Here is a 26,893-nt window from a genome sequence, read left to right as displayed (position 1 = left end):
TCTCTCTCTCTCTCTCTCTCTCTTTTTCTCTATCTCTCTCTCTATTTTTTTCTCTTTTTTTCTCTCTCTCTCTCCTTTTCTCTCTCTTTTTTCTCTCTCTCCCTCCCTCCCTAATTCCCTCTCTATCTCTCTCTCAGATGGATGTTGTGCAAAAACTCGAGGCATCTGGCAAGGCTAGAGTGTGATGAATCTGATATCAGTGATATCAGTCCACTTAGAATCATAGAGATGTACAGCACGGAAACAGACCCTTCGGTCCAACCCGTCCATGCTGACCAGATATGCCAACCCAATCTAGTCCCACCTGGCAGCATCTGGCCCATATCCCTCCAAACCCTTCCTATTCATATACCCATCCAGATGCCTCTTAAATGCTGCAATTGTGCTAGTCTTCACTACATCCTCTGGCAGCTCATTACCCTCTGTATGCCATGGACACCACCATGAAGTCAGTGTGTATGTGCCCGCGTGTGTGTGTGTGTGTGTGTAAGTGTAAACTCTATCAGGCTTTTGATGGTAAAATGATTAGATGAAAAGTGAAGCATTTTAGTTCCTTGGTTACTGAATAATGAATGTTTGTTCAGTAAATATCTATGTGTTAGCACATTTATCTGTATTGTGTGAGCCTAAGCAAGGTGTTTTCGACTAATGAGAGTTCACTGTGGTTCGAACCTGTTTAAAAATGAGGGGTCTCCCATTTGAAATGCCGAGTGAGAATGTTTTTCTCTGCGTATTGAGTCTGTGGAACTCTCTCCAATCAGAGGGAGAAGGGGGTTGATTGGTTTGTTGAAAATTTTGGAGGTGGAGGGGGATTACTGACAAAGGGGTGAAAGGTTATCAGTGTTAGGCGGGAAAATGGACTTGAGGCCACAATCGGATCACATGGCAGATCAGGCTTGAGGGGCCGAATGGCCTACTCATCCTAATTCTTTATTATGTTCTTCTTTGTTTTGCTTACTATTTGTTCAAGGGACTTGGGCATCTCTGGCATTTTTTTCAGCCCATCTCTAATTGCCCCAGAGAAGGTGGTGGTGAGCTGTCTTCATCACAGAATCCTTACACTGCTGAAAGAGATCATTCAGCCTATTGAGTCTGCACAGCCCTTCCGAAGAGCATCCCACCCAGCGCAACCCTATCTCTGTAACCCCACCTTTCCCACTGCCAACCCACCCTAACCTGCCCATCTTAGTACTGTGGGAGGAAACCGGAGCACCCGGAGGAAACCCACGCAGACACGGGGAGAATGTGCAAACTCCACGCAGACAGTTGCCCAAGGCTGGAATCGAACCCAGGTCCCTAACCACTGAGTCACCGTGCCGTCCCTCTTTAAACTGCTGCAGTCTGTGTGGTGTAGGAACGCAAACAATACCACTCGGGAGGGAATTCCAGGATTTTGACCCAGCGACACTGAAGGAATGGTGATATATTTCCAAGTAGGGATGGTGAGGGGCTTGGAGGGGAGCTTGCAGGGGGTGGTGTTCCCGTGTATCTGCTGCCCTTGACCATCTCAAGGTTGCAGCCACGTATTTGTAAGTATGTTCACCAGATCAATGACTCCTTCCGGATGATCCTGCTCGAACTCTAAAGGAGTATAATTGGGGAATCTTGGGCAATGGACTGACCCGGTGAAATGGTGTGGCCAGTGAGCGATTCTGCTGTTGATTGGGATCCTCTGGATGCAGCGTGGGAAGGGGTGAGCAGGCAGCTGGGAACAAAACTGAGGCAAGCTGTGGCTGCAGAGGGCTGAGAAATCTAAATGAGAGGGCAGAGAGAGGGGAGGGAGCTGCAGGGACCCCCAGCCTTGGGAGGGAAGGAGAGAGGGGATGGGTGTAGGCAGCTGGCAGACACATGATGCTGATGACCGCCTCAGGACACACAAGGGAAGATAACTGAAGGCAAGTCACACCCTGGTTTAAACAATAAATTGAATGAGCTCCTGAAACAGAAAAAGAGCTCCATGGGTTTGTTATTCATGGAATGAGGGAGGGGAGCAGGAATCTCTGGCTGGTTAATTACATTCCATCTGAACTGGCACCCTGCCAACCTATCACATCTTAAACCAACCAACCAGATTCTGTTTGGACTGTGGATCAAATGGCTTGTAAAAACATATTAAAGCCAACTTCCTTAATCTTGCTGTCTTATTTTTTGTCCCCCTCTCCCCCTCTTGCTCATCTTCAATTCTCAATTTGATGCCGGTATCTTCCTACTTCACCCTTACCTCGGCTCATTGGCTACTGAAGTATTTCAATATGCCTCCGATTGGTCACCCATTTCTTTTCACTCTCTGTAAGCACAGCCCATGTCCTAATTCCCTCTAAGGCCAGTTATAAAGTCATACCGCATGGGAACAGACCCTTCGGCCCAACCAATCCATGCCGAGAATAATCTCACACTGAACCAGTCCCACCTGCCTGCTCCTGGCCCATATCCCTCTGAATGTTTCTTATTCATGTACTTATCCAAATGTCTCTTAAATGTTGGAACTGTACCCACACCCACCACTTCCTCTGGAAGTTCATTCCATACATGGACCACGCTCTGTGTTTAAAAAAATGCTCCTCATGTCTTTGTTGAATCTTTCTCCTCTCTTAAAAACACGCCCCTAGTCTTGAACTCCCCTACCCCAGAGAAAAGACAACTTAGCATTCACCTTTTCTATGCCCCTCTTGATTTTATAAACCTCGATAAGGTCATCCTTCAGTGAAAAAAGCCAGTTTTCCCACCCCATTAACCTGTGTTGCCCACCTCCTGCCCCAGCACTGACCCCTCAAGGTTTGAAACTCTCTTCGTTGTTTTTCAAATTCCTCCATAGCCTCAGTCTCCCTCTGTCTGGAATCTCCTCCAGACTTGGTACTTGCTCTGGTTCTGGCCTTCGCTGTAAGCACTGCCATTCCCTTAACCCCTCAACCTTGCAGTTTTTGGAGGGTCAGCTGTGGTTCTGCCGTGGGTTAGCACTCTCCTCTCCCAGGTCAGCCAGAAGGTTGTGAGTTTGAGTCTTACTCCAAAGCTCTGAGCAGAAAGGTTTAGGATAACCTGCCAGTGTGGCGCTGAGGGAAGGCCACATTGTCAGAGGTACCGTCAGTCAGACAAGATGTTAGCTAACACTGTCTGCTCCTGTGGATAAACGTAAACCATCTCAGGGTGATGTTTCCAAGCTGAGGAGGGGCATTCTCTTTGATATTTATCCTTCAAGTCAACATCACAAACAGATTCAGTTGTTCATTATTGCATTATTGTTTCTGGGAGCTTACTGTGCACAAATTGTCTGCTGCATTTCCTACATTACAACAAAGATTACATCCTCAAGTATTTCATTTGGGACAAAGAGTTCATGGAAGGCGCTATAGAAATGCAATTTTTTGTTTATTTTTCATTTTCATGGTGGCTCAGTGGTTACCACTGGTCCCTCCCAGCACCAGCCTCGGGTGACTGTCTGTGTGGAGTTTGCACATTCTCCCCATGTCTGTGTGGGTTTCCTCCAGGTGCTCCAGTTTCCTCCCACAGTCCAAAGATGTTCTATCAAGCCTTTGATCACCTGTCCTGATGCACAGTGTGTGGCTCTCACCGCTGGGCATCTCTCAATCACTTTTTTTTCATATCCCACTTGCCCTTTTCCCACACTGCCTGGATCAGATACCCCTGTCCACTTGGTACTGTGCCAGGGCCTTTTTTGATTCACAAAGTATAGACTCGCTTTGGCTTGCCATTCGGAATTGACAGGCTGAGTTGCACAGAGCGTGTGCAGTGACTCGGAGTGAGGAATACAAACTGTAACCAGTGCATGTGATTCCAACTGGCAGTGTGCCAACCTGCTTCGTGACCTGGACCGCTGCCAACATCACTGTCAATCACAGGAACGTTCCGAATTGTCAGCCCAGAGTCTGGAGAGTAGGGTCAGGGTTCGATGATCTTTCCTCCAGTAGCTTCACGCCGCTAACGATGAACCTATTCTGCTCTTGTTTATTGCTTCATTTGCAGGAGGGAGGTGGGGAGGTGGCGTTGAAGTCCAGTGGAGTCCAATCTGAAGTTGGACCTGTTCTCCTCTTGTTTCCCTTCTTGTGGGATCTTGCAGCCCAAAAATTAGACGCTTTGAGACATCCTGAAGTTATGGTAGAACAGTATAGGTTTCTTGCCTGTCATTTCCATCATTCGGTCATGTCCAACTCTCACTCCCCATCCACACTGTCACCACCCTGCTCCCCAAATATGGGTTCATGGAAGTTCCAGTCACTCCCTGGTACTTAATTCAACCACAAGCGCCATTCACATGTTCAACTGCAGCACCATCGCATTCTTCCGACTGTCCGACTGTCCAGCTCCTGGTGGGAGTCTGATCAGGAATTGGAACCTTGGGCCAAGGTTTCCCTCCTGTCCCAATGAGGGGTGTGATAGGTATCATTGGCAGCATCCCAGCTCTTCCTGGTGAGGTCTCTTACCTCCAAGCATGATGCAGCTCCACCCAGATCCCATGCGGAATGTATTAGGAAACCAGAACAATCCAGGAGTGTCCCTGATGGGACATTGGGAGTGAGCACAAAAAAAGCTCAAAGGGTAATATCGGGATCACGTGAAGAGTTCACCCCTTAGGAGATGGAATCTATTTCAACCCTTGGACACTTTCTCAATAATTAGAAGCAAAACCCAAATATCTGCAAGTTGTATTGCAGTCAGTAGACTGAAATGGGCAGCACCGTGTCTCAGTGGTTAGCACTGGTCCCAGCCTCAGGCAACTGTCTGGTGTGAAGGTTGCACCTTCTCCCCATGTCTGCATGAGTTTCCTCCGGGTGATCTGGTTTCCTCTGACAGTCCCAAAATGTGCAGGTTCAATGGATTGGCCATGGGAAATTGCCCCATAGTGTCCAGGGATGTGTAGGCAGGGTGGGTTAGCCATGGGGAATGCAAGGTTGCGGGGATAGGGTGGGGGCTGGGGCTGGGATTGGCTGAAATGCTCTTCAGAGGGTCAGTGTGGACTTGATGGGCTGAACGACCTGCTTCCACACAGTAAGGATTCTATGACAGCCACGTTATGTTGCTAGGGCAGGGTTAATTATGTAGCAATGTATCAAAGTCTCTCCACTATATTTATGACTTCACTTGGGGGTGTTGAAGTTCAATGGGGTCCAATCTGACCTCTAACATTAGAATGTCTCATTATGACCTTCTCTAACATCCTGCCCTACAACAATTACCATTAGCTGAGAGTAGCCCCTGGTGTTGAATGGTAGGATAATAAATTGGCAAAGAAAGGTCATTGAAACATGGGATTGAGGAAGTTGTAAAGGACAGAAAGACTTGCATTTATAAAGCATCCTTCAACGACCTTTGTAGCCAATGAAACACTTTCAAAGCTCTGGTTCAGAATTGCATTGCCAGGAAGATGGCGGCCAACATTGGGCACAGCAAGCTCCCATAAACTTGGATGTGACGATGACCCAATGGTCTCTATTGTTAAGCTGACTGAGCGATAAACATGGGTCCTTGGAACATGGAGAGCTCCCCGTGACTCTTGTTCAAAACATACTATGGGATCTTTGAAGTTCACCTGAGAGGACAGAATGTGTCTCTCAGTGCTCCTGACTGAGCAGCTCTCCCCCGGCATTGTACTATGGATCTTGGCAATAAATTCTTGTCCTTTTACTTCTGAGGCAGAGCTTGAACACAGAACTTTGAGACCAAGAGGTTAGAGACTCTGCTATGGCTATAGTCATAGAGTTACAGAGCTGTCCAGCACAGAAACAGACCCTTCGGTACAAACTGTCTATGTCGACTAGATATCCCAAACCAATCTAGTCCCACCTGCCAGCACCCAGCCCATATCCCTCCAAGCCCTTCCTATTCATGTGCCCATCCAGATGACTTTTAAATGTTGTAATTATATCAGCCTCCACCACTTCCTCTGGCAGCTCATTCCATCCACGTACCACCCACTGTGTGAAAAAGTTGCCCCTTAGGTCCCTTTCAAATTTTTCCCCTCTCGCCTTAAACCTATGGCCTCTAGTTTTGGACTCCCACACCCCACAGAAAATCACAAAAGGCATGGATAGAGTAAAAATTGGTGCATCTAATCCAGGCAGTCTGGGGAAAAGAGTAAGTGGGATATGAAAAACAAGTGAGTGATACCCAACAGTGAGAGCCACACAGTCAACACTGTGCATCAGGACAGTGGCCAAAGGCTTAATCAAAGTGATAGAATCCCTAGTGTGTGGAAAGAGGCCATTTGGCTCATTGAGTCTGCACCAATGCTCCAAAGGACATATTTACTCCATCCAAGCCCCTCATGATTTTCTAAACCTCTTTAAGGTCACCCCTCAGTGGGCGGCGTGGTGGCACAGTGGTTAGCACGGCTGCCTCACAGCGCCAGAGACCCAGGTTCAATTCCGGCCTCAGGCAACTGTCTGTGTGGAGTTTGCACACTCTACCCATGTCTGTGTGGGTTTCCTCTGGGTGCGCCAGTTTCCTCCCACAGTCCAAAAATGTGCAGGTTAGGTGAATTGGCCATGCTAAATTGCCTGTAGTGTTAGGTGAAGGGATAAACGTAGGGGAATGTGTCTGGGTGGGTTGCGCTTTGGCGGGTTGGTGTGGATTTGTTGGGCCGAAGGGCCTATTTCCACACTGTAAGTAATCTAATCTAATCTCCAATGCTTCAGAGAAAACAGCCCCAGTCTATTCAGTCGCTCCCTAAAGCTCTAGTCCTGGCAACATCCTTGTAAATCTTTTCTGAACCGTTTCAAGTTTCACAACATCCTTCTGATAGGAGGGAGACCGGAATTGCACATACAATTCCAAAAGTAATTCTGACTCTTCACAAATCAGGAAGGTGCAAAAAGAAATCGGAAAACATTATCATCAGTTCCAGCTCTCGAGCCACATTGTAACCTTCGGAAGGTGCGGTCAGATCCAGTGGCGAGGGGGCATGGGACGGCAGTTGGTGGGGACTGAAGATGCATGAGACACCACCCCCACCTGACAGCTCCTGAGCTGCACAGACACTGTCAGCACGGTTCACATGGACTGGGCACCATGTTACAGGGTGACCAATGCTCGCTGCTGGGATTGGAGGCGGAGGGGAAGCCTCTGGGTTTGGGATGAAGAACAAAATCTATCGACTGCAGTGACATCTTGGAGCTTGCCAAGTTCCAGTTGTTATAGAGTTATAGAGATGTACAGCATGGAAACAGACCCTTCGGTCCAACCTGTCCAGATATCCCAACCCAAACTAGTCCCACCTGCCAGCACCCGGCCCATATCCCTCCAAACCCTTCCTATTCATATACCCATCCAAATGCCTCTTAAATGTTGCAATTGTACCACCCTCCACCACTTCCTCTGGCAGTTCGTTCCAAACCCGTACCACCCTCTGTGTGAAAACAGTTACCCCTTAGGTCTCTTTTATATATTTTCCCTCTCACCCTAAACCTAAGCCCTCTAGTTCTGGACTCCCCCACACCAGGTAAAAAGCTTTGCCTATTTATCCTATCCATGCCCCTTATAATTTTGTAAACCTCTATAAGGTCACCCTTCAGCCTCCGGTGCTCCAGGGAAAACAGCCTCAGCCGCATACCAAACACCTTCACTATCCTATCTACCTGCGACTCTACTTTCAAGGAGCTATGAACTTGCACTCCAAGGTCTCTTTGTTCAGCAACCCTCCCTGGGACCTTACCATTAAGTGTATAAGTCCCGCTAAGATTTGCTTTATCAAAATGCAGCACCTAACATTTATCTGAATTAAACTCCATCTGCCACTTCTCAGCCCATTGGCCCATCTGGTCCAGATCCTGTTCTTTCCTGAAAGTGACAAGATCCTGACCTCAACATTCCCCACCCGGCTACCTGGGCTGACTTCGCTATTTATTAAAGAGAAATGGTTATCTGCTCATTGACCAAAATCTCAGTGGCTAGTTCCTTGAAATGGGAGCCAGATTGTCTGAGGATGATGTCAGGAAGCACTGCCTCACAGAAAAGGCAGTGGGAGCTTGGAACTCTCCCTTCAAAGCCGTGTGTGTGTGTGTGTGTGTGTGTAAGAAAAAGAGAGAGAGAGAGAGAGAGAGACTCTGTGTGAGAGTTGGACAGAGGGGGTGATTCAATTGAAATTTCCAAAATTGGGATTCGTAGATGTTTGTTGGGTTAGGGAGATATGAAACCAAGGCTAGTATGTTAAATTACAATCTTATTGAAAGGAGAATGTGGCTTAAGGGGGCTGAATGGGTTTCTCTTGGAGAACAACAGAGGATATGAAGGCATCAGAGAGGGTCCAGGAAAGGATCATGAGATTGGCTCTGGGGTGAGGAACCTCCGTTAAGTTTAGCAGTTGGAGCTTGAGGGTGGGACTTCACTAAGAAGTGAAGGCTGAGAGGAGATTCGATTGAGGTGTTCAAATCCAGGAGGGTTCTGGATAGAATAAAGGGAGAGAAACTATTCCCATTGGTGGAAGAGTCAGTGAGCATTTAAGCTCATGGACATTAGCAGCAACAGTGACACGACCCAGGAGGAATTTTCACACATTGGTTAGGAAAGGTTACGCTGCCTCAAAGTGAGGGGGAGGCTGGTACAATTGAAGCTCTCAAAAGCAAAACCTCAACTGGAAGAATGGACACGGATTAGAAGAAGGGGGACAAGGTAGCAGAGATGAGTTGATTTCTTTAGAAAGCCAGCAGGCCGAATGGCCTCCCGGGTGCTGTTGCTATTCCGCAAATCCCTGCTGTAAAATTGGAATTGGAAACTGCTGGCGAGTTAATTGAGGCCCAGCTGTTGAGGCTTTTGAAATACACGCAGGTGTTTGAAGGAGTGAGCTGGACGTTTTGTAACGAGGCACTCTAGGCCTTGGTTTTTTTGTTCATTGTTGCCAGGCATTTTCCCCTCCTGGAATCCGTCCAGTTAACTTGAATGTGGCACTTGATCCCTGCAAACAATTTGCATAGATACAAACATGTACAGCCTGGAGTCCTTTGTGAGACAAACGTTGTGTTTGTTTTGTATGGTTTAGGGGGTTTTGTCATTTTTTTCCTCGACACTGGCCTTTGCTGAGTTTCACTCACAAGAAAACAACACACGCAAAATAGAAAAGAAACTCCACTCTTGACCCTTTCTTTGCCAATCAGCGAGGTTCTGGCAGAGTTCACATTCACGTGGAGTGGAGTACGGAGATCTCTGGGATATAAAGTACAGAAAACAGGATGCAACATCCTGTGCGTGTGCCCCAAGGAGGATCAGTCACGTTGTTAAAGAACCAGAGTGACAAGTTAGAAACTCACATGATGAGAGTCTTTGTGATGTTTTTATTCAGTCACGGGACTTGAGCATCACCCATGATGGTGTAGAACTTGTTTCTTGGACGACTGGTGGTCCCTTTGTATATGGAAAAAAATTCTGCCTTGGGATATGAGTGTCACTAGGTAAGGCCAGCATTTGTTGCCTATCCTTAATTGCCCTGGAGCTGAGTGGCTTTCAGAGGGTAGTTAAGAGTCCCCTCTATGTTGCTGTGGGTCTGGAGTCACATATAATCCAGACTGGGTAAAGAGAGCAGATTTCCTTCCCTAAAGGGCATTAGCAAATCAGTTGGGCTTTTAGAACAGTTGCTGCTCCCCATCGTTGAGACTAACTTTCCTTTCTGGATTGAATTTAAAATTCCACCAGGCTGCCATGTCCCAACGAATTAGCCTAGGCCCCCGGATTACAAGGTGGGTGCCAGGATCACAACACCACAGTTGTCTCTCCTGCCATCATGATGGTACTGGAGGTCATGGGGTTACTGTGGCTGGTGTGCAGCACCTATTCTGGCCTAAACACAGCTTACCGTGCCCCACTTGGCTTGATCCCCCTTTTGGTGCCACCCCACAAGACTGAAACAACAACCTGCTGCCAAAGGTGTAGACTGGGCCTCCTCCTGAGGTCCAACTCTTCAGCCAATTTGATTCACTCCACATGAGAGTGAGGAATGTCTCATGGCAATGAATACTGCAAAAGCTAGGGCCCAACATTCAAGCAAAGACATTGAAGACTTGCGCTCTAGACCTTGTCACACCTCTAGTCCAGTTGCTACAACACTGGCATCTATCTGACAATGTGGAAAATTATCTAAGGATATCCTGCACACAAAACATCAGTATACATCCAACCCTCCTAACTCTTGCCCCATTGCTCTACTCTTGATAATCAGTAAAGTGATGGAAGATGTCATTAACAGTGCTATCATGCAGCACTCACTCAGCAATAACCTGCTCAGTGACGCCCAGTTTGGGTTCTGCCAGGGTCACTCAGCTCCTAACCTCATTACAGCCTTGGTTCAAACATGGACAAAAGAGCTGAATTCCAGACGGGAGGGGAGAGGGACTGCCCTTGACAGTAAGGCTGCATCTGACTGAGTGTGGAATTTGAAGTCTTAGTAAAACTGGAATCAATGGAAGTCGAGGGGGAAAGCTCTCCAGTGGTTGGAGTTATAACTGACACGTAGGAAGATGGTTGTGGTTGTTGGAGGTCAGTCATCTCAGCTCCAATACATCTCTGCAGGAGTTCCTCAGGGTAGTGTCCCAGGCCCAACCATCTTCAGCTGCTTCATCAATGACCACCCCTCCATTATAAGGTCCAAAGTGGGGATGTTCACCAATGCTTGTATTCAACAGAATTTGTGACTCCACAGCCACTGAGGCAGTCTGAATCGATAGGCAGCAAAGACCTGAATAATAACTAGACTTGGGAAGCCAGGTGGCAAGTAACACCTAGGCCACACAAATGTCAGGTGTCAGAGCCTAAACATCATCCTTTGATATTCAACAGCATTACCATCACTGATTTGTCCACTTCCAACATTCTGGGAGTTACCACTGACCAGAAACTGAACACGACCAACCATGTAAATACTGTGGCTACAGGAGCAAGTCAAAGGCGAGGAATACTGCAGTGGGTAACTCACCTCCTGACTCCCCAAAGCCTGTCCACCATCTACAAGGCACGAAGGGAGGAGTGTGATGGAATTCTCCCCACTTGTCCTGGATGAGTACAGCTCCAACAACACTCCAGAAGCTTGATACTATCCAGGACAAAGCAGAATGTTTGATTGGCACCATATTCAAAAGCATCCACTCCCTCCACCACCGATGCTCAGTAGCAGTAGTGTGTACCATCTACAAGACGCACTGCAGATATTCACCAAGGCTCCTTAGACAGCATCTTCCAAACCCATAACTTCCACCATTGATGAGGAGCAGTCGACACATGGGAATAACACCTCCTGCAAGTTTCCCTCCAAGTCATGCACCAGCCTGCTTTGAAAATATCACTTTTTCTTTACCATCACTCAATTTAACTCCTGGCACTTTCTCCCATGGGTCTACCTACAGCATACTTACTGCACTGCTTCCAGACGGCAGCTCAACACCGCCTTCCTGACGAAGGGCTTTTGCCTGAAACGCAATTCTCCTTCTCCTCAGATGCTGCCTGACCTGCTGTGCTTTTCCAGCACCACACACTCAACTCTAGTCACCAGCATCTGCAGTGCTCTCTACTGCCTTCTCCAGGCCAATTAGGGATGGGCAATTAATTCTGGCCTTAGCAGTCATGACCTCCCAAGAAATAATTTTTAAAAACTGGTAGGCAGTTGCTTTAATGTTAACCCAAGTAATGGCATCTCCGGCAGTGCAGCACTCCCTCAGTATTGCATATGGGAGTGTCAACCTGGACCTGTAGGTTGGACTCAAATTCCTGGTTGGATTCCTGATGAAGGGCTCTTGCCCGAAACGTCTATTTTCCTGCTCCTTGGATGCTGCCTGACCTGCTGTGCTTCTCCAGCACCACTCTGATCTAAACTCTGGGTGGGCGGCACGGTGGCACAATGGTTAGCACTGCTGCCTCACAGCGCCATAGACCCGGGTTCAATTCCCGCCTCAGGCGACTGACTGTGTGGAGTTTGCACATTCTCCCCGTGCCTGCGTGGGTTTCCTCCGGGTGCTCCAGTTTCCTGCCACAGTCCAAAGATGTGCAGGTCAGGTGAATTGGCCACGCTAAATTTCCCGTAGTGTTAGGTAAAGGGTAGATGTGTAGGGGTATGGGTGGGTTGTGCTTCGGCGGGACGGTGTGAACTTGTTGGGCTGAAGGGCCTGTTTCCACACTGTAAGTAATCTAATCTAATCTAATCAAATTCAATGCACCTTAGACAATAGCCAGAAGCTGAAGGAAGTGATCTAGTCAGTTATGGATTGAATCCAGACCCAATGAAAGCTTGTGAGTTAACTGAGTTGATAGCAACTCCAGAGGGCAAGGGGTCAATCAGCCTTTCCAGTTGGCCCGAAAGCAATGCTAGATGGACATTACCATGAGATAGTGAGCTACTGTGACATAAATCCAAAAACCGGAACTAAAAACAAATCTTGACATGTGAAAAACAAGAATATAAATATTTTCCAAGTCATTTGACTGTATACCTTCCAGCCTCTGTCCTTGTAGCACTGACAACTTCAGTTTCAAAACGGGGGTGTTGTCAGACCGCAGGCGGTGGAGGTCAGTGGGTGTGGGCTATTGGTGTGAATCAGCTGCTGCAGAACAGAAGCAGAAGTGGCATTGCATTGTTTCCTTGCCGTTAACTCTGGGAGACAAAAACAGCCCTTGGGGAGAAAATAGTAATTCACAAGGCCAGGCTGGGAAAAAAAATGGAAATGTGGAGTTTTATTTCCACACAGCTTACACAATGGTGCTTTATCACTAATGAGCTATGAATCCTATCGGAAAGATGTTGTGAACCTTGAAAGGGTTCAGAAAAGATTTATAAGGATATTGCCAGGGTTGGAGGATTTGAGCTACAGGGAGAGGCTGAACAGGCTGGGTCTCTTTTCTCTGGAGCGTCGAAGGTTGAGGGGTGACATTATAGAGGTTTAGCTGGTACAATTACAACATTTAAGAGGCATTTGGATGGGTATATAAATAGGAAGGGTTTGCAGGGATGTGGGCTGGGTCCTGGCAGGTAGCACGAGATTGGGATGGGATATCTGGACGGGTTGGACCAAAGGGTCTGTTTCCATGCTGTACATCTCTATGACTCTACAATTCAATTGTTGTAATTCCGGAGATCCAGCAGCCTGTTTGCGCACTGTAAGCTCCCATTGCAGTGTGATAATGCCCAGGTAATTGTTTTTATTTTGTGCGTGAGATATTGGTTGAAAGATAAATATTGACCAGCGCACCAGAGAGAATGCCCCTGCTGCTCTTCTAAATCGTGACCACAAGATCTTTTAAGTGCAAGATGGCAGACTGTGTGACATTCCATGGGCAGATTAAAAAGATTTTACAACATTGCTTTAAGCCACATCACCATCTCAGCTAATAAGAAAGTTCTCAAGATAACGTAGAGTGCAATAACATCTTCAGGTATCATTCAATGCTTTACATGGGACTAATCTCTACGGATGATTCCATTCAGAACAGGAGCAGGCCACCTGGCTCTTCAAAACTGTTCCACTATCGAATCAGATTATAGCTGATTATTTCACAGCTTCGCCTACCACTGCTAAGTTTTTGTCTCCTTGTTCATCGAGAATTTTTCTGTCTTTGCCTTAAAAATATTCAAAGACGCTGCTTCTACTGCCTTGAGAGAGTTCACCTCCCGTGGGGAGACCACAAATCCAGCAACACAGCTAATGTACTGGGATGCTTGTTCAAATCCCAAAATGGTGGAATTTGCATCTGGATTTAATGATGACTATGAAACCATGGTCAATTGTTGGAAAAACCCATCAGGTTCACTGAGCACAGGGTCCCACCAGAGTGCTGTACACCTGAGTACATGGTCCCAGCAGAGCGCTGTATATCTGAGCATGTGGTCCCACCTGAGCATGTGGTCCCACCTGAGCATGTGGTCCCACCAGAGTGCTGCATAACTGAACACATGGTCCCACCAGAGTGCTGTATAACTGAACACATGGAACCACCAGAGCGCTGTACAATTGAGCATGTGGTCGCACCAGAGCGCTGTATAACTGAGCACGTGGTCCCACCCGAGTGCTGTACAACTGAGCACGATGTCCCACCCGAGCGCTGTATAACTGAACACATGGACCCACCAGAGCGCTGTCCAACTGAGCATGTGGTCCCACCAGAGCGCTGTATAACTGAACACGTGGACCCACCAGAGCGCTGTCCAACTGAGCATGTGGTCACACCAGAGTGCTGTATATCTGAGCATGTGGTCCCACCCGAGCGCTGTATATCTGAGCATGTGGTCCCACCAGAGCGCTGTATATCTGAGCATGTGGTCCCACCCGAACGCTGTATAACTGAGCACGTGCTCCCACCGGAGCGATGTATAACTGAATATGTGGTCCCACCCAAGCGCTGTACAAATGAGCACGTGGTCCCACCAGAGCGATGTACAACTGAGCACATGGTCCCACCCGAGCGCTGTACAACTGAGCACGTGGCCCCACCAGAGTGCTGTACAACTAAGCACGTGGTCCCACCTGAGCGCTGTATAACTGAGCACATGGTCCCACCCGAGGGCTGTATAACTGAGCACATGGTCCCACCCGAGCGCTGTACAACTGAGCAGGTGGTCCCACCAGACCGCTGTACAACTGAACACATCCCACCAGAGCGCTGTATAACTGAGCACGAGGTCCCACCAGAGCGCTGTATAACTGAACACGTGGTCCCACCCGAGCGCTGTACAACTGAGTACGTGGTCCCACCCGAGCGCTGTACAACTGAGCACGTGGTCCCACCCGAGCGCTGTACAACTGAGCACGAGGTCCCATCCGAGCGCTGTACAACTGAGCACATGGTCCCACCCGAGCGCTGTATAACTGAATACGTGGACCCACCCGAGCGATGTATAACTGAGCACGAGGTCCCACCAGAGCGCTGTACAACTGAGCACATGGTCCCACCCGAGCGCTGTACAACTGAATACGTGGACCCACCCGAGCGATGTATAACTGAATACGTGGACCCACCCGAGCGATGTATAACTGAGCATGTGGTCCCACCCGAGCGATGTATAACTGAGCATGTGGTCCCACCCGAGCGATGTATAACTGAGCATGTGGTCCCACCCGAGCGATGTATAACTGAGCATGTGTTCCCACCCGCACGCTGTGTAACTGAGCATGTGGTACCACCAGAGCGATGTATAACTGAGCATGTGTTCCCACCTGAGCGCCGTAAAACTGAACACGTGGACCCACTAGAGCGCTGGGTAACTGAGCAGGTGGTCCCACCAGAGCGCTGTATAACTGAGCAGGTGGTCCCACCAGAGCGTTGTATATCTGAGCACATGGTCCCACCCGAGCGCTGTACAACTGAGCAGGTGGTCCCACCAGACCGCTGTACAACTGAGCACGTGGACCCACCAGAGCGCTGTATAACTGAGTATGTGGTCCTGCCCATGCGCTGTATAACTGAGGATGTTGTCCCACCCGAGCGCTGTAAAACTGAACATGTGGACCGACCAGAGAGCTGTATATCTGAGCATGTGGTCCCACCAGAGCGCTGTATAACTGAAGCACCTTTCCTCTCTCTTTCATTCCCCTGTATTAAACGTTCTATTTGCTTTCCTGATTATTTGCTATAGTTGCATACTGATCTTTGAACGCACAGAAAAAACTAAATTATCTGGACATTACCACATTGCCTGTTCTAGGATGTCCGAGTGCTAATTCTGCACACATAGTGACAGAGTCGTAGTGATGTACAGCATGGAAACAGACCCTTTGGTTGAACTCATCTATGCCAAAATCCTAAATTAATTTAGTCCCATTTGTCAGTATTTGGCCCTCCAAACCCTGTCTATTCATATACCCATCCAGATGTCTTTCAACTGTTGTAATTGTATCAGCCTCCACCACTTCCTCTGGCAGCTCATTCCATAGACACACCACCCTCTGGGTGAAAACGTTGCCCCTTAGATCCCTTTTAAATCTTTTCCCTCTCATCTTACACCTTTTCCCTCTAGTTTTGGACTCCCCTACCTTGTGAAAAAGACTTTGTCTATTCCCCTTATCAATGACCTTCTTGATTTTTATAAAATTCTGTAAGGTCACCTCTCAGTCCCTAACCCTCCACGTAAAACAGCCCCAGCCTATTCAATCTCTCCCTATAGCTCAAACCCTCCAACCCCAGCGACATCCTTGTAAATATTTTCTGAACCCTTTCAAGTTTCACAACATCCTTCCTATACCATGGAGACCAGAACTGAACACAGTATTCCAAAAGTGGCATAACCAATGTCCTGTACAGCCGCAACATGACCTCACAACTCTTATACTCAATGCACTGACCATAAAGGCTAGAAAACCAAATGCTTTCTTTGCTACCCTACCAACCTGCAACTCCACTTTCAAGGAACTATGAACTTGCACCCCAAGGTCTGTCTGTTTGGCAACACTCCTCAGGACATTACCATTAAGTGGGATGTGTAAAGTCCCCACCTCTCAGAGATTTAATTCTGGCTTCAGAAACCTCGTCTCTCTCCAGTGATTTCACTTCCAGTTAGACTGATGTTTACCCTGTGTGTGTATCTGTTCATTAACCTTTCTGGTCAGCCCAGACCCAGGCTAATGTGGTGTTCGAAAGTCAACACTTTAATTTGATGCATCAACTACAATTTTTGGACTGGGTTCAGTGTGGGTTTCAGAGTGAATACTCAGAGAGCCCAGTCAGCACATACTCTGCGTGATCCTGTTGTCCTACAGAAATGCACAGAGCTTAAAGGCAGGTCCAACAATGTCCCTCTCAATTTAAAATTCTCATCTGTGTCTTCAAATCCCTCCATGGCCACAACATACAATAGCCGTTTGGATGCTGGGATTGCACTGTGCATGTAACATTCTCTTGGTGGGTCAAAGAGGGAAGACAAAGAATTAGCTGCACAGTGTGACATCGGAGTGCTGAGGCTAGAGGAAATACCATTCCCAAAAGCCTGATGCCTGCTGTAGCCAAACAGGATTAAACACTGGTCACTCACACAGGGCGTGTCTGAGAAACCAGTTCAACTTTTATGGATCTGCTGAGCACGGTGGTGAGTTTCTCACTTGGCAGTGGATAGTTTGCAATTAAAGGGGATTATAGCTCATTAAAGCCCTTGTTAATGCCACAATTCACCTCATTATTGTTCAGTTTCCTATCTTACTAAACACTCCCAATCAACCAGACACTGGTAGCTGTATCGTCCGCTCACTGCTTGTGACAAAGGGCATCCAGGTTAGAACAAAGAATAAAGAAAATTTACAGCCCAAGAACAGGCCCTTCGGCCCTCCAAGCCTGCGCCGATCCAAATCCACTGTCCAAACCTATCGCCCAATTCCTAAGGATCTGTATCCCTCTGCTCCCCACCTACTCATGCATCTATCCAGATGCATCTTAAATGAATTTACCATCCCTGCCTCTACTACCTCTGCTGGCAACGCGTTCCAGACACCTACCACCCTCTGTGTGAAGTACTTGCTGCTTGTATCCCCCTTAAACTTTTCACCTCTCACCTTGAAACTGTGACCTCTCATTATTGAATCCCTCACCCTGGGAAAAAGCTTATTTCTATCTACGCTATCTATACCCTTCATGATGTTGTAGACCTCAATCAGGTCCCCCTCAATCTCCTTTTCTCTAATGAAAACAATCCTAACCTACTCAAACTCTCTTCATAGCTAGCACCTTCCATACCAAACAACATCCTTGTAAACCTTCTCTGCACCCTCTCCAAAGCACAATGTTCAGGCACCAATATATCCAGTTGTGCTCCATGCACATCCCACATCCATGGGCATTGACATTGAACATGTGCCAGGTTCTAAGAAGCCTCATGGCGCTATCTCCAATCCTCAAGTGCACCAGTAGTGCTCGCTGTAACACCAATCTGCTGGTGTTGGGGGCTCTTCCACTGGTTGTGGGGGGATGATATCCCACACGTGCATTATCCTGTCTAGCAGATCTCCAGACCTCTGTGCACAAAGCAGCGTATCAAATTCCTCTTGTCTGCCATATCTGGGGCAAATGTCAGGATCCTTATAGATACCAAATTCACAGCAGCCTTTTAAAGATGGCACCGGGAATTCTGGTCAATTCCAGGATATCCCCGCAGTGCTGAGCTGTTCCAGGAATAGCGGGTGGTAAGTTGGGTCCAGAGTTGGATGAGAGGGATGCTGTAGAGATGGAGTGGATAGTTAATGCAGCAAGTTATAGCAAGAAAATTCTTTCGGTCCTGCAGTGAAAAGTACTTCAAAAAAACCCAATGCTCTGGCCCAAGCCACAAAAAAGTTAGATTCAATCCAGTATGTCAGTGTACCTTTAAGGGATATAACATAGACCTGAGGCTATAAAGGTCTCTGACTCCATCTTACTGGCGATTACCTGAAACATGACACTCTATTGTTCTTCTGCTGTAACTGGCTAGCTCAATGCCAGGCCAGACAATTCCAAGTCTGTCAGTTTATTATTTGGACTGAGCTGTTGGATTCCTCATTGCCATACTGTCCATGCTCAGTTTCTCCTGTTACGGGGGACAATGTAAGCATTGGCACATCCAGTAAAAACATCCTGAGGCAAAACGCGTGTCAGTAATGGGGGCAGAAATGCTAGTGGGGAGGAAAGCAAGGGGTTAACTCACTTGGGTTCAGACCGAGGCCTCGACAATGAAGGGTTTGTTTTATTCGTTGCATTTGGTTCCAAGGGAGGGACAGATTCTAATCAGGTGACCTTGACATTTTTCAGTCTCTTTCTCTTGCACTCTCTCTTTTTTTCTTTCTCTGTCTCACTTCACCCCCCCCCCCCACTCACAGTTTCTGCCTCTCAGTTTCTTTCCATCCTTCCCTCTTTCCGTCTCCATTTCTCTCTTTCCATGTCCCTCCCTCCTTCTATCTGTTTTTCTCTCACTGTCTCTCTCTTTCTGTTTCTCTCTCTTTTTGCCCATCTCTCTTTTCTATCACTCTCTCCACTTGCAAATAAATACGCCTTTTGAGAAACCCAGTCATGGCAGTGAGAGAGAACGATCTGTTTCTCCTCCTTTAACCACTGAGGGGGAATGTTCTCCAGGTGACCTCTTGGGGAGAGGTTGTTATTCAATCTCAGGCCTGGCTGGGAGCTCTCGGGAGGTAGCTTGACTGTGTCAGTGTCCCATCATAATGCCCCCCTCAGTCCCCCCACCGTCTGTGTGTGTGGGTGCATTGGGCACAGGGAGTCAGCTTTTGAATGAATAATTCAAACATTCGGTTGAAACCAGCCCACAGCACCAAACCAGGCATTGATTATGGGATCTTCCTATTCCCATCAGCTTGTACCACACTAGCACACGCAGCTTCATCTTCACTGCAGCATCCTCGCTTCAGAGGCAGATCGTTGTAGGTCTGAGTCCCTCTCCAGGTTGACGCTCCCAATGCGGGCTTGAGGGAGCTCAACACTGTCAGAGGTACTGCTTCTCAGCAGGAGGTCAAACTGGAGCTCCATGTGGAGTGTTGAAGGAGATTCTGCACTGTCCATGGTGCCGTCTCATGAAGGAGTCACTAAACTGAGTACCCACCCTTCAAGTGACGCAAAGATCCCACAGCGTTGGTGAAAGTCACAAGGTGCAGGTGAACAGATCCTCAGGCCTCAGCAGGTCTGCACCATCAGATCCTCAGGCCTCAGCAGGTCTGCACCATCTTGCTACCACTCCAGTAAGATCAGGGTGACTGTCACAGACTGTCACGAGTGAAAGGTCAGGATTGGGGCCCAACTAGAAAGTGAACCTGGAACTGAGGCTCAGATGATCTCCCATGGGCCACAGATGATCAATATTACTATGGTGATCAGCAACAGCTATCGGGTTCATTAAGGTCCTTTAGCGAAGGAAATCTGCAATCCTGACCTCGTCTTGCGGAAGTCAACGTTTCAGGTGTAACCCTTCTTGAGTCTGCACCTTCTTAACCCTCCTCCACTTCCTGATGCTGCCTGGCTTGCTGTGTTCTTCCAGCTTCCTGTCTGTCTATTTGGATTCCAGCATCTGCAGGTTTTTTTTGTCTCTAATGCTGACCTGGTCTGGCCTACAGGTGACTCCCGACCTACGGCACTGTGGCTGACTCTTCCTCAGAAAGCTAACAAAGGCTGGTCTGGCCAGCGGTGCCCACATCCTATGAACGATGAAAACAAAGTTCCCCACTCCTTCATCCCCTCGGACTTCCAGGTCAGTTGTTGTTGAACAAGACTCATTCAGCGACAAGCTGGACAGGAAGGCTGGGAGACAGACTCCCAACCTCCCTTCAATCCCTGTGGCTGTCACTTTAGCCTGTCAGTAGTGACAAGATATGAAATAGCATTGTTTGTCTGAAACCTTTCCATCTCTCTGTACCATTTATAGAATCATCGAATCCCTACAGTGTGGAAGCAGGCTATTCAGCCCATCGAGCACACACTGACCCTCCGAAGAGCATCCCACCCTGACTCACCCCTCAATCTATCCCTGTAACCCTGCATTTCCCATGGCTAACCCACCTAGTCTGCACATTCTTGGACAATTTACCACGGCCAATCCACCCTAACCTGCACATCTTCAAAGTGATTTGCTACAATGAGGCACTCCCCAATTGTAATTGTGAATATTGTGCAGCAAGATCCTAAAATGTCTCTGTAATTTTGTTTTGATGTGCTGCATGTGAGAAAGTGTGTGTGTGTATGTCTGGAGGGGTTAGGGGAGGCAGTGATTGTTGGCACAGGTTCATAGTGAGCTCTCCAGCAGGCACTGGCTCCAGTACTCCAGCAGAGGGCACTCAGTCTAATGTTCCGTGGGATAATAGCGCCTCTGCCAGTGCAGCACTTCCTTGGTACCGCACACAGGTCTCCGTTATCATCTCATTGAAAAACAGCACCTCTGCTAGTGCAGCACTCCCTCAGTACACACACAGGTCTCAGTTATCATCTCATTGAAAAACAGCACCTCTGCCAGTGCAACACTCCCTCAGTACGCACACAGGCCTTTGGTTTAACGTCTCAGGGAGAGGCAGCACCTCTGACAATGCAGCACTTTCTTAGGGTAGCACGGTGGCTAAGTGTTTAGCGCTGCTGCCTCACGGCAGCAGGGACCCAGGTTCAATTCCACCTCTGGTGACTGTCTGTGTGGAGTTTGCACGTTCTCCCCCTGTCTGCGTGGGTTTCCTCCAAAGATCTGGGTGGATTGGTCACATGTTGCAATGTGTTAGGTGGGTTACCATGACAAATGCGGGGTTACAGGGGTAGGGTGGGACTGGGTGGGATGTTTTTCGGAGGGTCAGCATGGACTTGGTGGGTCAAATGGCTTGTTTCCACACTGTAGGGATTCCATAACATTCTATTCTCAGTATTGGTGTTTTGGCCTCAATCTTTTTGAAGATCATTCAGCCTGTCAGTCTTCAGGCCCAGCTGACTGCAATGCAGCCTACTCTTAAAAAGAAACCTCAATCAACTTCCAGTTCAGCAGGCGAATCGCATGTGAATGTTTTGACAACACAGGCGTACTACAGATTACAGTATTATTTTTTATTGCATTTTATTGCATCAGGAATATTAAAACAAAGTGAAAATTATAAAGTATACATTGCAACTATGCTCGCACGCAAACCTGCGGTGAGTTTGACAAGGGCACCTTTAGATCAATCAGGTGTGTTCCAGCATAACAAAACCGGTTTGTAAATGGAGCAGTGTTTACACCCAACAGGAAATAGGTGCTTTTGAAATGGAGAGTACAGAGTGGACAGGAGGGGCCTTTTGTTCCCCCCTACCCCACCCAGTCTGTTTCCATGGCAACCGTGGTCACTAGTCAACCTGTCAGTGAGGCAGCTAGAGGTGGCTCTTCTGTTTTGTGAAAACATTCAAAAGAAACATTTGGCCCATCTGCTCTGTCTCCTAGCCCAACTTTGCATCCCTTCGATGTACTGACACCAGCTCTCCCTTAGGGACCGAGTCCCACATTAGACCATAAGACATAGGAGCAGAAATTAGGCCATTCAGCCCATCGATTCTGCTCCGCCATTCAATAATGGCTGGTAACTTTCTCGACCCCATTCTCCTGCTTTCTCCCCACAACCCTTGATCTCCTTTACAATCAAGAACCTATCTATCTCTGTCTTAAATGTACTTAATGATCTGACTTCCACAGTCTCATGTGGCAGTGAATTCCGTGGATTCCCCACTCTCTGGTTGAAGAAGTTTCTCCTTTTCTCCATTCTCAAAGGGTCTTCCCTTTACTCTAAGGCTGTGCCCTCGGGTCCGAGTCTCTCCGGTCAATGGGAATATCTGTCCAACATCCACTCTGTACAGGCCATTCAGTATTCTGTAAGTTTCTTGCCACTCTCTGGGGAACAAAGGTTTCTCCTAAATTTACAATTAAGGTTATACATGATTTTTCTCATATTCATGGCCCCCTCATTTAGGACAGCTGCTCCCTCTCCTCTCCAGACAAGTAGAATGTAGGAACCCCTTTGAGTCTGTTCCATAGTTCAATCAGATCATGGAAGAACTGATTAATTGGCTGTCAAGGGCTTTGGTGGTTGGGGGGGGCTGAAGGTTGTGAAAGGTGCTATATAAATGCACATCCTTCCTTAGTGCACTGATCTCTAGTTTTGCTGCACTCGCTAACTGTGCCTTTGTTGGGTTGTGATGGGGTGCTGCTCAGTTGCAGATTGTCTACTGGGAGCTAGACTCTCTCCCCCTCACACCAGCGTCCAGGATAACAGTCACAACCTGTTAGGGTCAGAAACTTCAGACGGGCAGGTCATAAACCTTCAGAATCCCTATCCCAGTGAGATGTGAAGGCTCTGTCTATTGAAGGATGAGTCTGTTAGGACTTTGGACAAGCTGAGATAGAAGTTGATCTGTTACATTAGAGAAGAACTAATTGCTGTCACAGGTCTGTTTCTCTACTTGGGGGTGGGGGGAGGAAAACAAATCACAGACTGGTTACAGCCATTCAGCCCATCGTGTCTGTTCTAGCTGTCTGCAACAACAACGTGACTAGCTCCACTTCCTCTGCCTTTTCCCCCCCATATCCCTGAACATATTCTCTCTCTGGGTGGGAGGAAATGTGAGAGTGCGTAGGGAGGGGAGTGGGGGCTCACTGAGAGAGCATTGTGTTCCATCTATATATACACACACACACACACACGAAAAACAAAAGTAAATCTGTCATTTTGATGGTTCCTGTTGGACAGGTCAGTGGTAGCTGGAGTAATGCAGAACACAAAGGCAGAGAGGACACGGGTGTCTGGGGATATGAAGGCACTTAAAGCACCAAAGGAGGGGGGTGGGGGCGGTGGGGTGCAGTTCACTCTGTGAGCAACAGTTGGACAAATAACTCGCCAGTTCCATCGTCCCCATATCACAACCCTGTTTGTGGAATCACGCATACTTCAAATTCCTCCTTATCCAGATCAGGTCTGGGAGTGGGAGATACAGGTGAGGGAGGATGGGTAGATGGGGTTGAGGGATGGACGGTGAGTTAGTGTGAGGGATGAGGAGGGGTTAAAAAAAAAAAGGGGCAGTAAGGTGGCAAAGTCCCTGTCCCCGGTAGGAATATTGTCTATGTACAGACTTTTTACCCCCACCGATCATCATAACACCATGAGGTTCCTTCACTTCATTTGACTGGAACATGCACTGAGACAATATTCCTTCCTTGAAAAGTGCCAAATTACCCAGGTATCTGCTCTGTCTCTCACTCAGCACATGTCTGACGTGTCATTCTATTGTTAAAGTGAATCTGCCTCGGGTGCACAAAGTATTTCAAGGCCAGATTGGGGATAATTGTCCATGAGGGAGGTTTGTTGATGAGTACATCTTACTAAGTTTCTAGCCTCAAGTCAGAAGACTGGTTTAAAACTCCATTGTGGACTTTCGAAGCTTCAGGAATACATATCTGTAACATTTTCCTCTGATGTCCTGGAATTAGACGAGGGATTGGTTAGGGCATTCCTGATGAAGGGCTCCTGCCTGAAACATCGATTTTCCGGCTCCCCGGATACTGCCTGGCCTGCTGTGCTTTTCCAGCACCACTCTAAACTCGACTCTGATCTCCAGCAACTGCGGTCCTCCCTTTTGCCGAGGGCATTTATTGCCCTTTCCTAATTTAGAATGTGATCCTCAGCTGCATCCTTGAACCACTGCAATCCGTAGGGACACTCAGTGTGCTGACTGGGAGGGAGTGTCAGGAATCTGAGGGATCCTGATGAAACCCTCAGTGTGTACATATGCATCAGTAAACCAGCTCCTGCTGAGTAATTTTCACTTGTCAACACTGCTGAAGATACCTTCCATCACTTTGCTGCGACTCAGCATTGGATTGATGGGGCAGTAATTGGCTGGGTTGGATTTGTCCTGTTTTATTCTTGACAGCACACGCCTTCAACATTTCTTCAGACAACACAGAATAGCTTGGGACGGGTATCAGTGATGCTGAAGATGATGCCGGGTGGAACCTTCACTCCGCACTCCTGGCTGAAAATGATTGTAAACGCTTGTCTTATAAAAAGGCTTTTTGGGCTTTGCGATATTGTTTATAACAAAACATAATTTACAAGCGTCAAAGGTCCCAGTACTGATCCCTGCGGAACACCACCAGTTACTGATCTCCATTCCGAAGAGCACCCTTCCACTGCTACTCCCCGCCTTCTGTGTCCAAGCCAGTTTTGTATCCATCGAGCGAGTTCACCCTGGCATGAGGTACCTTTTCAAATGCCTTACTAAAGTCAAAAAACAAAGAACAATACAGCTCAGGAACAGGCCCTTCGAGCCTGTGTCAACACATTTTGCCCTTCCATACTGAAACTGCCTTCACTTATAGGATCCATATCCCTCTATTCACTTCCTATTCATATGTTTGTCCAGGTGCTCCTTGAATCTGCTCCTACCACCACCTCTACGTTCCATGCACATACTACCTTCTGTATGAAAAAAAACAACCTTTTTTTAAACTTACGTTCCAACTCCCTTGCCCTCCCCCCACCTTGAACCTGTGTCCCCCAATAATTGACCCCTCCACCCTGGGGGGAAAAACACCTCTTACTTTCCACTCCATCCATGCCATTCGCAATCGAATAAACTTCGATAGGGTAATCCCTCTATCTCCTATGTTCCACTGAAAACAAACCCAGTCTGACCAACCTTTCCTCATAGTTAAAATCCCCCATACCACGCAACCTCCTGGTCAAATCCATGTGGACAACATTCACTGCCCTTCCCTCACTCAATCCGTCTTGTCGCCTCCTCCAAGAACTCAAGCATGTTGTAGGTGTGACGTGGAGGGGCCAGTGTTGGACTGGGGTGGACAAAATTAAAAATCACACACCAGGTTATAGTCCAACAAGTTTATTTAGAAGCACTAGCTTTCGAAGTGCTGCTCCTTGATCAGATGATTGTGGAGGTTAACATCATGCTCACAGAATCTATAGCCAAAGGAGTCCAGTGTCATGGGGATGTGACACAGTAAACAATCTTAGATTAAAACTTCCATCTTTTAGAATGGGATATGCTGGTTTCTGTTCTTTGATATGTAAATCCCAGAACTTCTTTTAAATTACATTCTCAAGGTAGCTCAGTTTTTTAAACAGTAGGTGTGAAGTCTGTCTGTGTCCCAATGCTATGCCAGGCTGACAAACCCTCTGCACAGTTTTACAGAGCTTTACATGGATTCATGCAGTTCTTGAGCAAAATAAAATGCAATTCTGCAAAAACAAATTCACCCCATAAGCTTATATGCGTGCACATGTAGGAGTGACAGACTGAGTGTGCGAGTGTGAGTGCACCTGAGAGAGAGAGTGTGTGTGTGCGTGTGTCACACAACACCAGGTTATAGTCCAACAGGTTTAATTGGAAGCACACTAGCTTTTGGAGCACCACAACCACCTGATGAAGGAGCATCGCTCCGAAAGCTAGTGCTTCCAGTTACCTGTTGGATATAACCTGGTGTTGTGTGATTTTTAACTTTGTACACCCTAGTCCAATACCAGCATCTCCAAATCATAAGCTTGGTTAAGTGTGTGTGTGAGTGTGATGGGATATGTGTGATGTAGATGATCAGCTTCTGAAGCCCCGGGATAGGCTGATGGGACCAGAATGTCTATCCTCTTGTGGACTAATTGTTAGGAAATCTTCAGCGAAAGAATTTTCATTGCAAAGACAAGTGAGGATGAAGGTTGTGTTAGACTGAGTGAAGTGCTGCCCCTTACAATGAGATTGAAGGGCGGATTTTGCCTTGTCTTATTCAACTTGTCTTCTGTACTTTCCAGTTCTGATTCTCGAGAAGGCAGACAGCGATGATCTCACCAACAAGACGCTGAAGATCACGGATTTTGGTTTGGCACGGGAGTGGCATCGAACGACCAAAATGAGCGCCGCAGGCACCTATGCCTGGATGGCCCCTGAAGTTATTAAGTTGTCCCTGTTTTCCAAGAGCAGCGACGTGTGGAGGTAACAGGGACATGGGAGCCGGACCAACTCTGGCAAAGGCTAGTGCTTCCAAAAAGGAACTGGGGGATAATGACTAAATATTCCAGCTTTTCCAAATAGCTGAGTCCTCTCCATCACTGGGTGTGCCGATGTTCACCTCTATGAATGTTGTCCCATTCCGTCTCAGTCTCTCTCAGACACTGGCCATTCCCGTCTCAGTCCCTCTCAGACACTGGCCATTCCCGTCTCAGTCCCTCTCAGACACTGGCCATTCCCGTCTCAGTCCATCTCAGACACTGGCCGTTCCCATCTCAGTCCCTCTCAGACACTGGCCATTCCCGTCTCAGTCCATCTCAGACACTGGCCATTCCCGTCTCAGTCCCTCTCAGACACTGGCCATTCCCATGCCATCCTGTCTGGACTCCCCTGTACTATGTGTTTATAGCAGAGTTGTTACAATGTGGAGGGAGGCCATTTGGCCCATCAGGTCTCTACTGGCTCTCTGAATATTTTGACTCAGTGC

At 47.7% G+C, this 26,893-nt stretch overlaps 1 protein-coding gene across 1 annotated transcript in view; it reads left to right on the top strand.

Annotated features, from left to right (window-relative positions):
- map3k10 (mitogen-activated protein kinase kinase kinase 10) overlaps positions 1-26,893 on the top strand; it is a 71,882-nt gene that overhangs the window by 24,739 nt on the left and 20,250 nt on the right. Inside the window, exon 2 of the mRNA XM_043680662.1 lies at positions 26,211-26,392. Within this exon, the coding sequence (XP_043536597.1) occupies positions 26,211-26,392 (182 nt within the window). The remainder of the gene's footprint in view (positions 1-26,210; positions 26,393-26,893) is intronic.

The sequence above is a fragment of the Chiloscyllium plagiosum genome, chromosome 41 (genome assembly GCF_004010195.1).
Source record: "Chiloscyllium plagiosum isolate BGI_BamShark_2017 chromosome 41, ASM401019v2, whole genome shotgun sequence".
Taxonomy (NCBI): Eukaryota; Metazoa; Chordata; class Chondrichthyes; order Orectolobiformes; family Hemiscylliidae; genus Chiloscyllium; species Chiloscyllium plagiosum.
The sequence above is the reverse complement of the archived record's forward strand: the minus strand, read 5'-3'. Positions and strand labels throughout refer to the sequence as shown.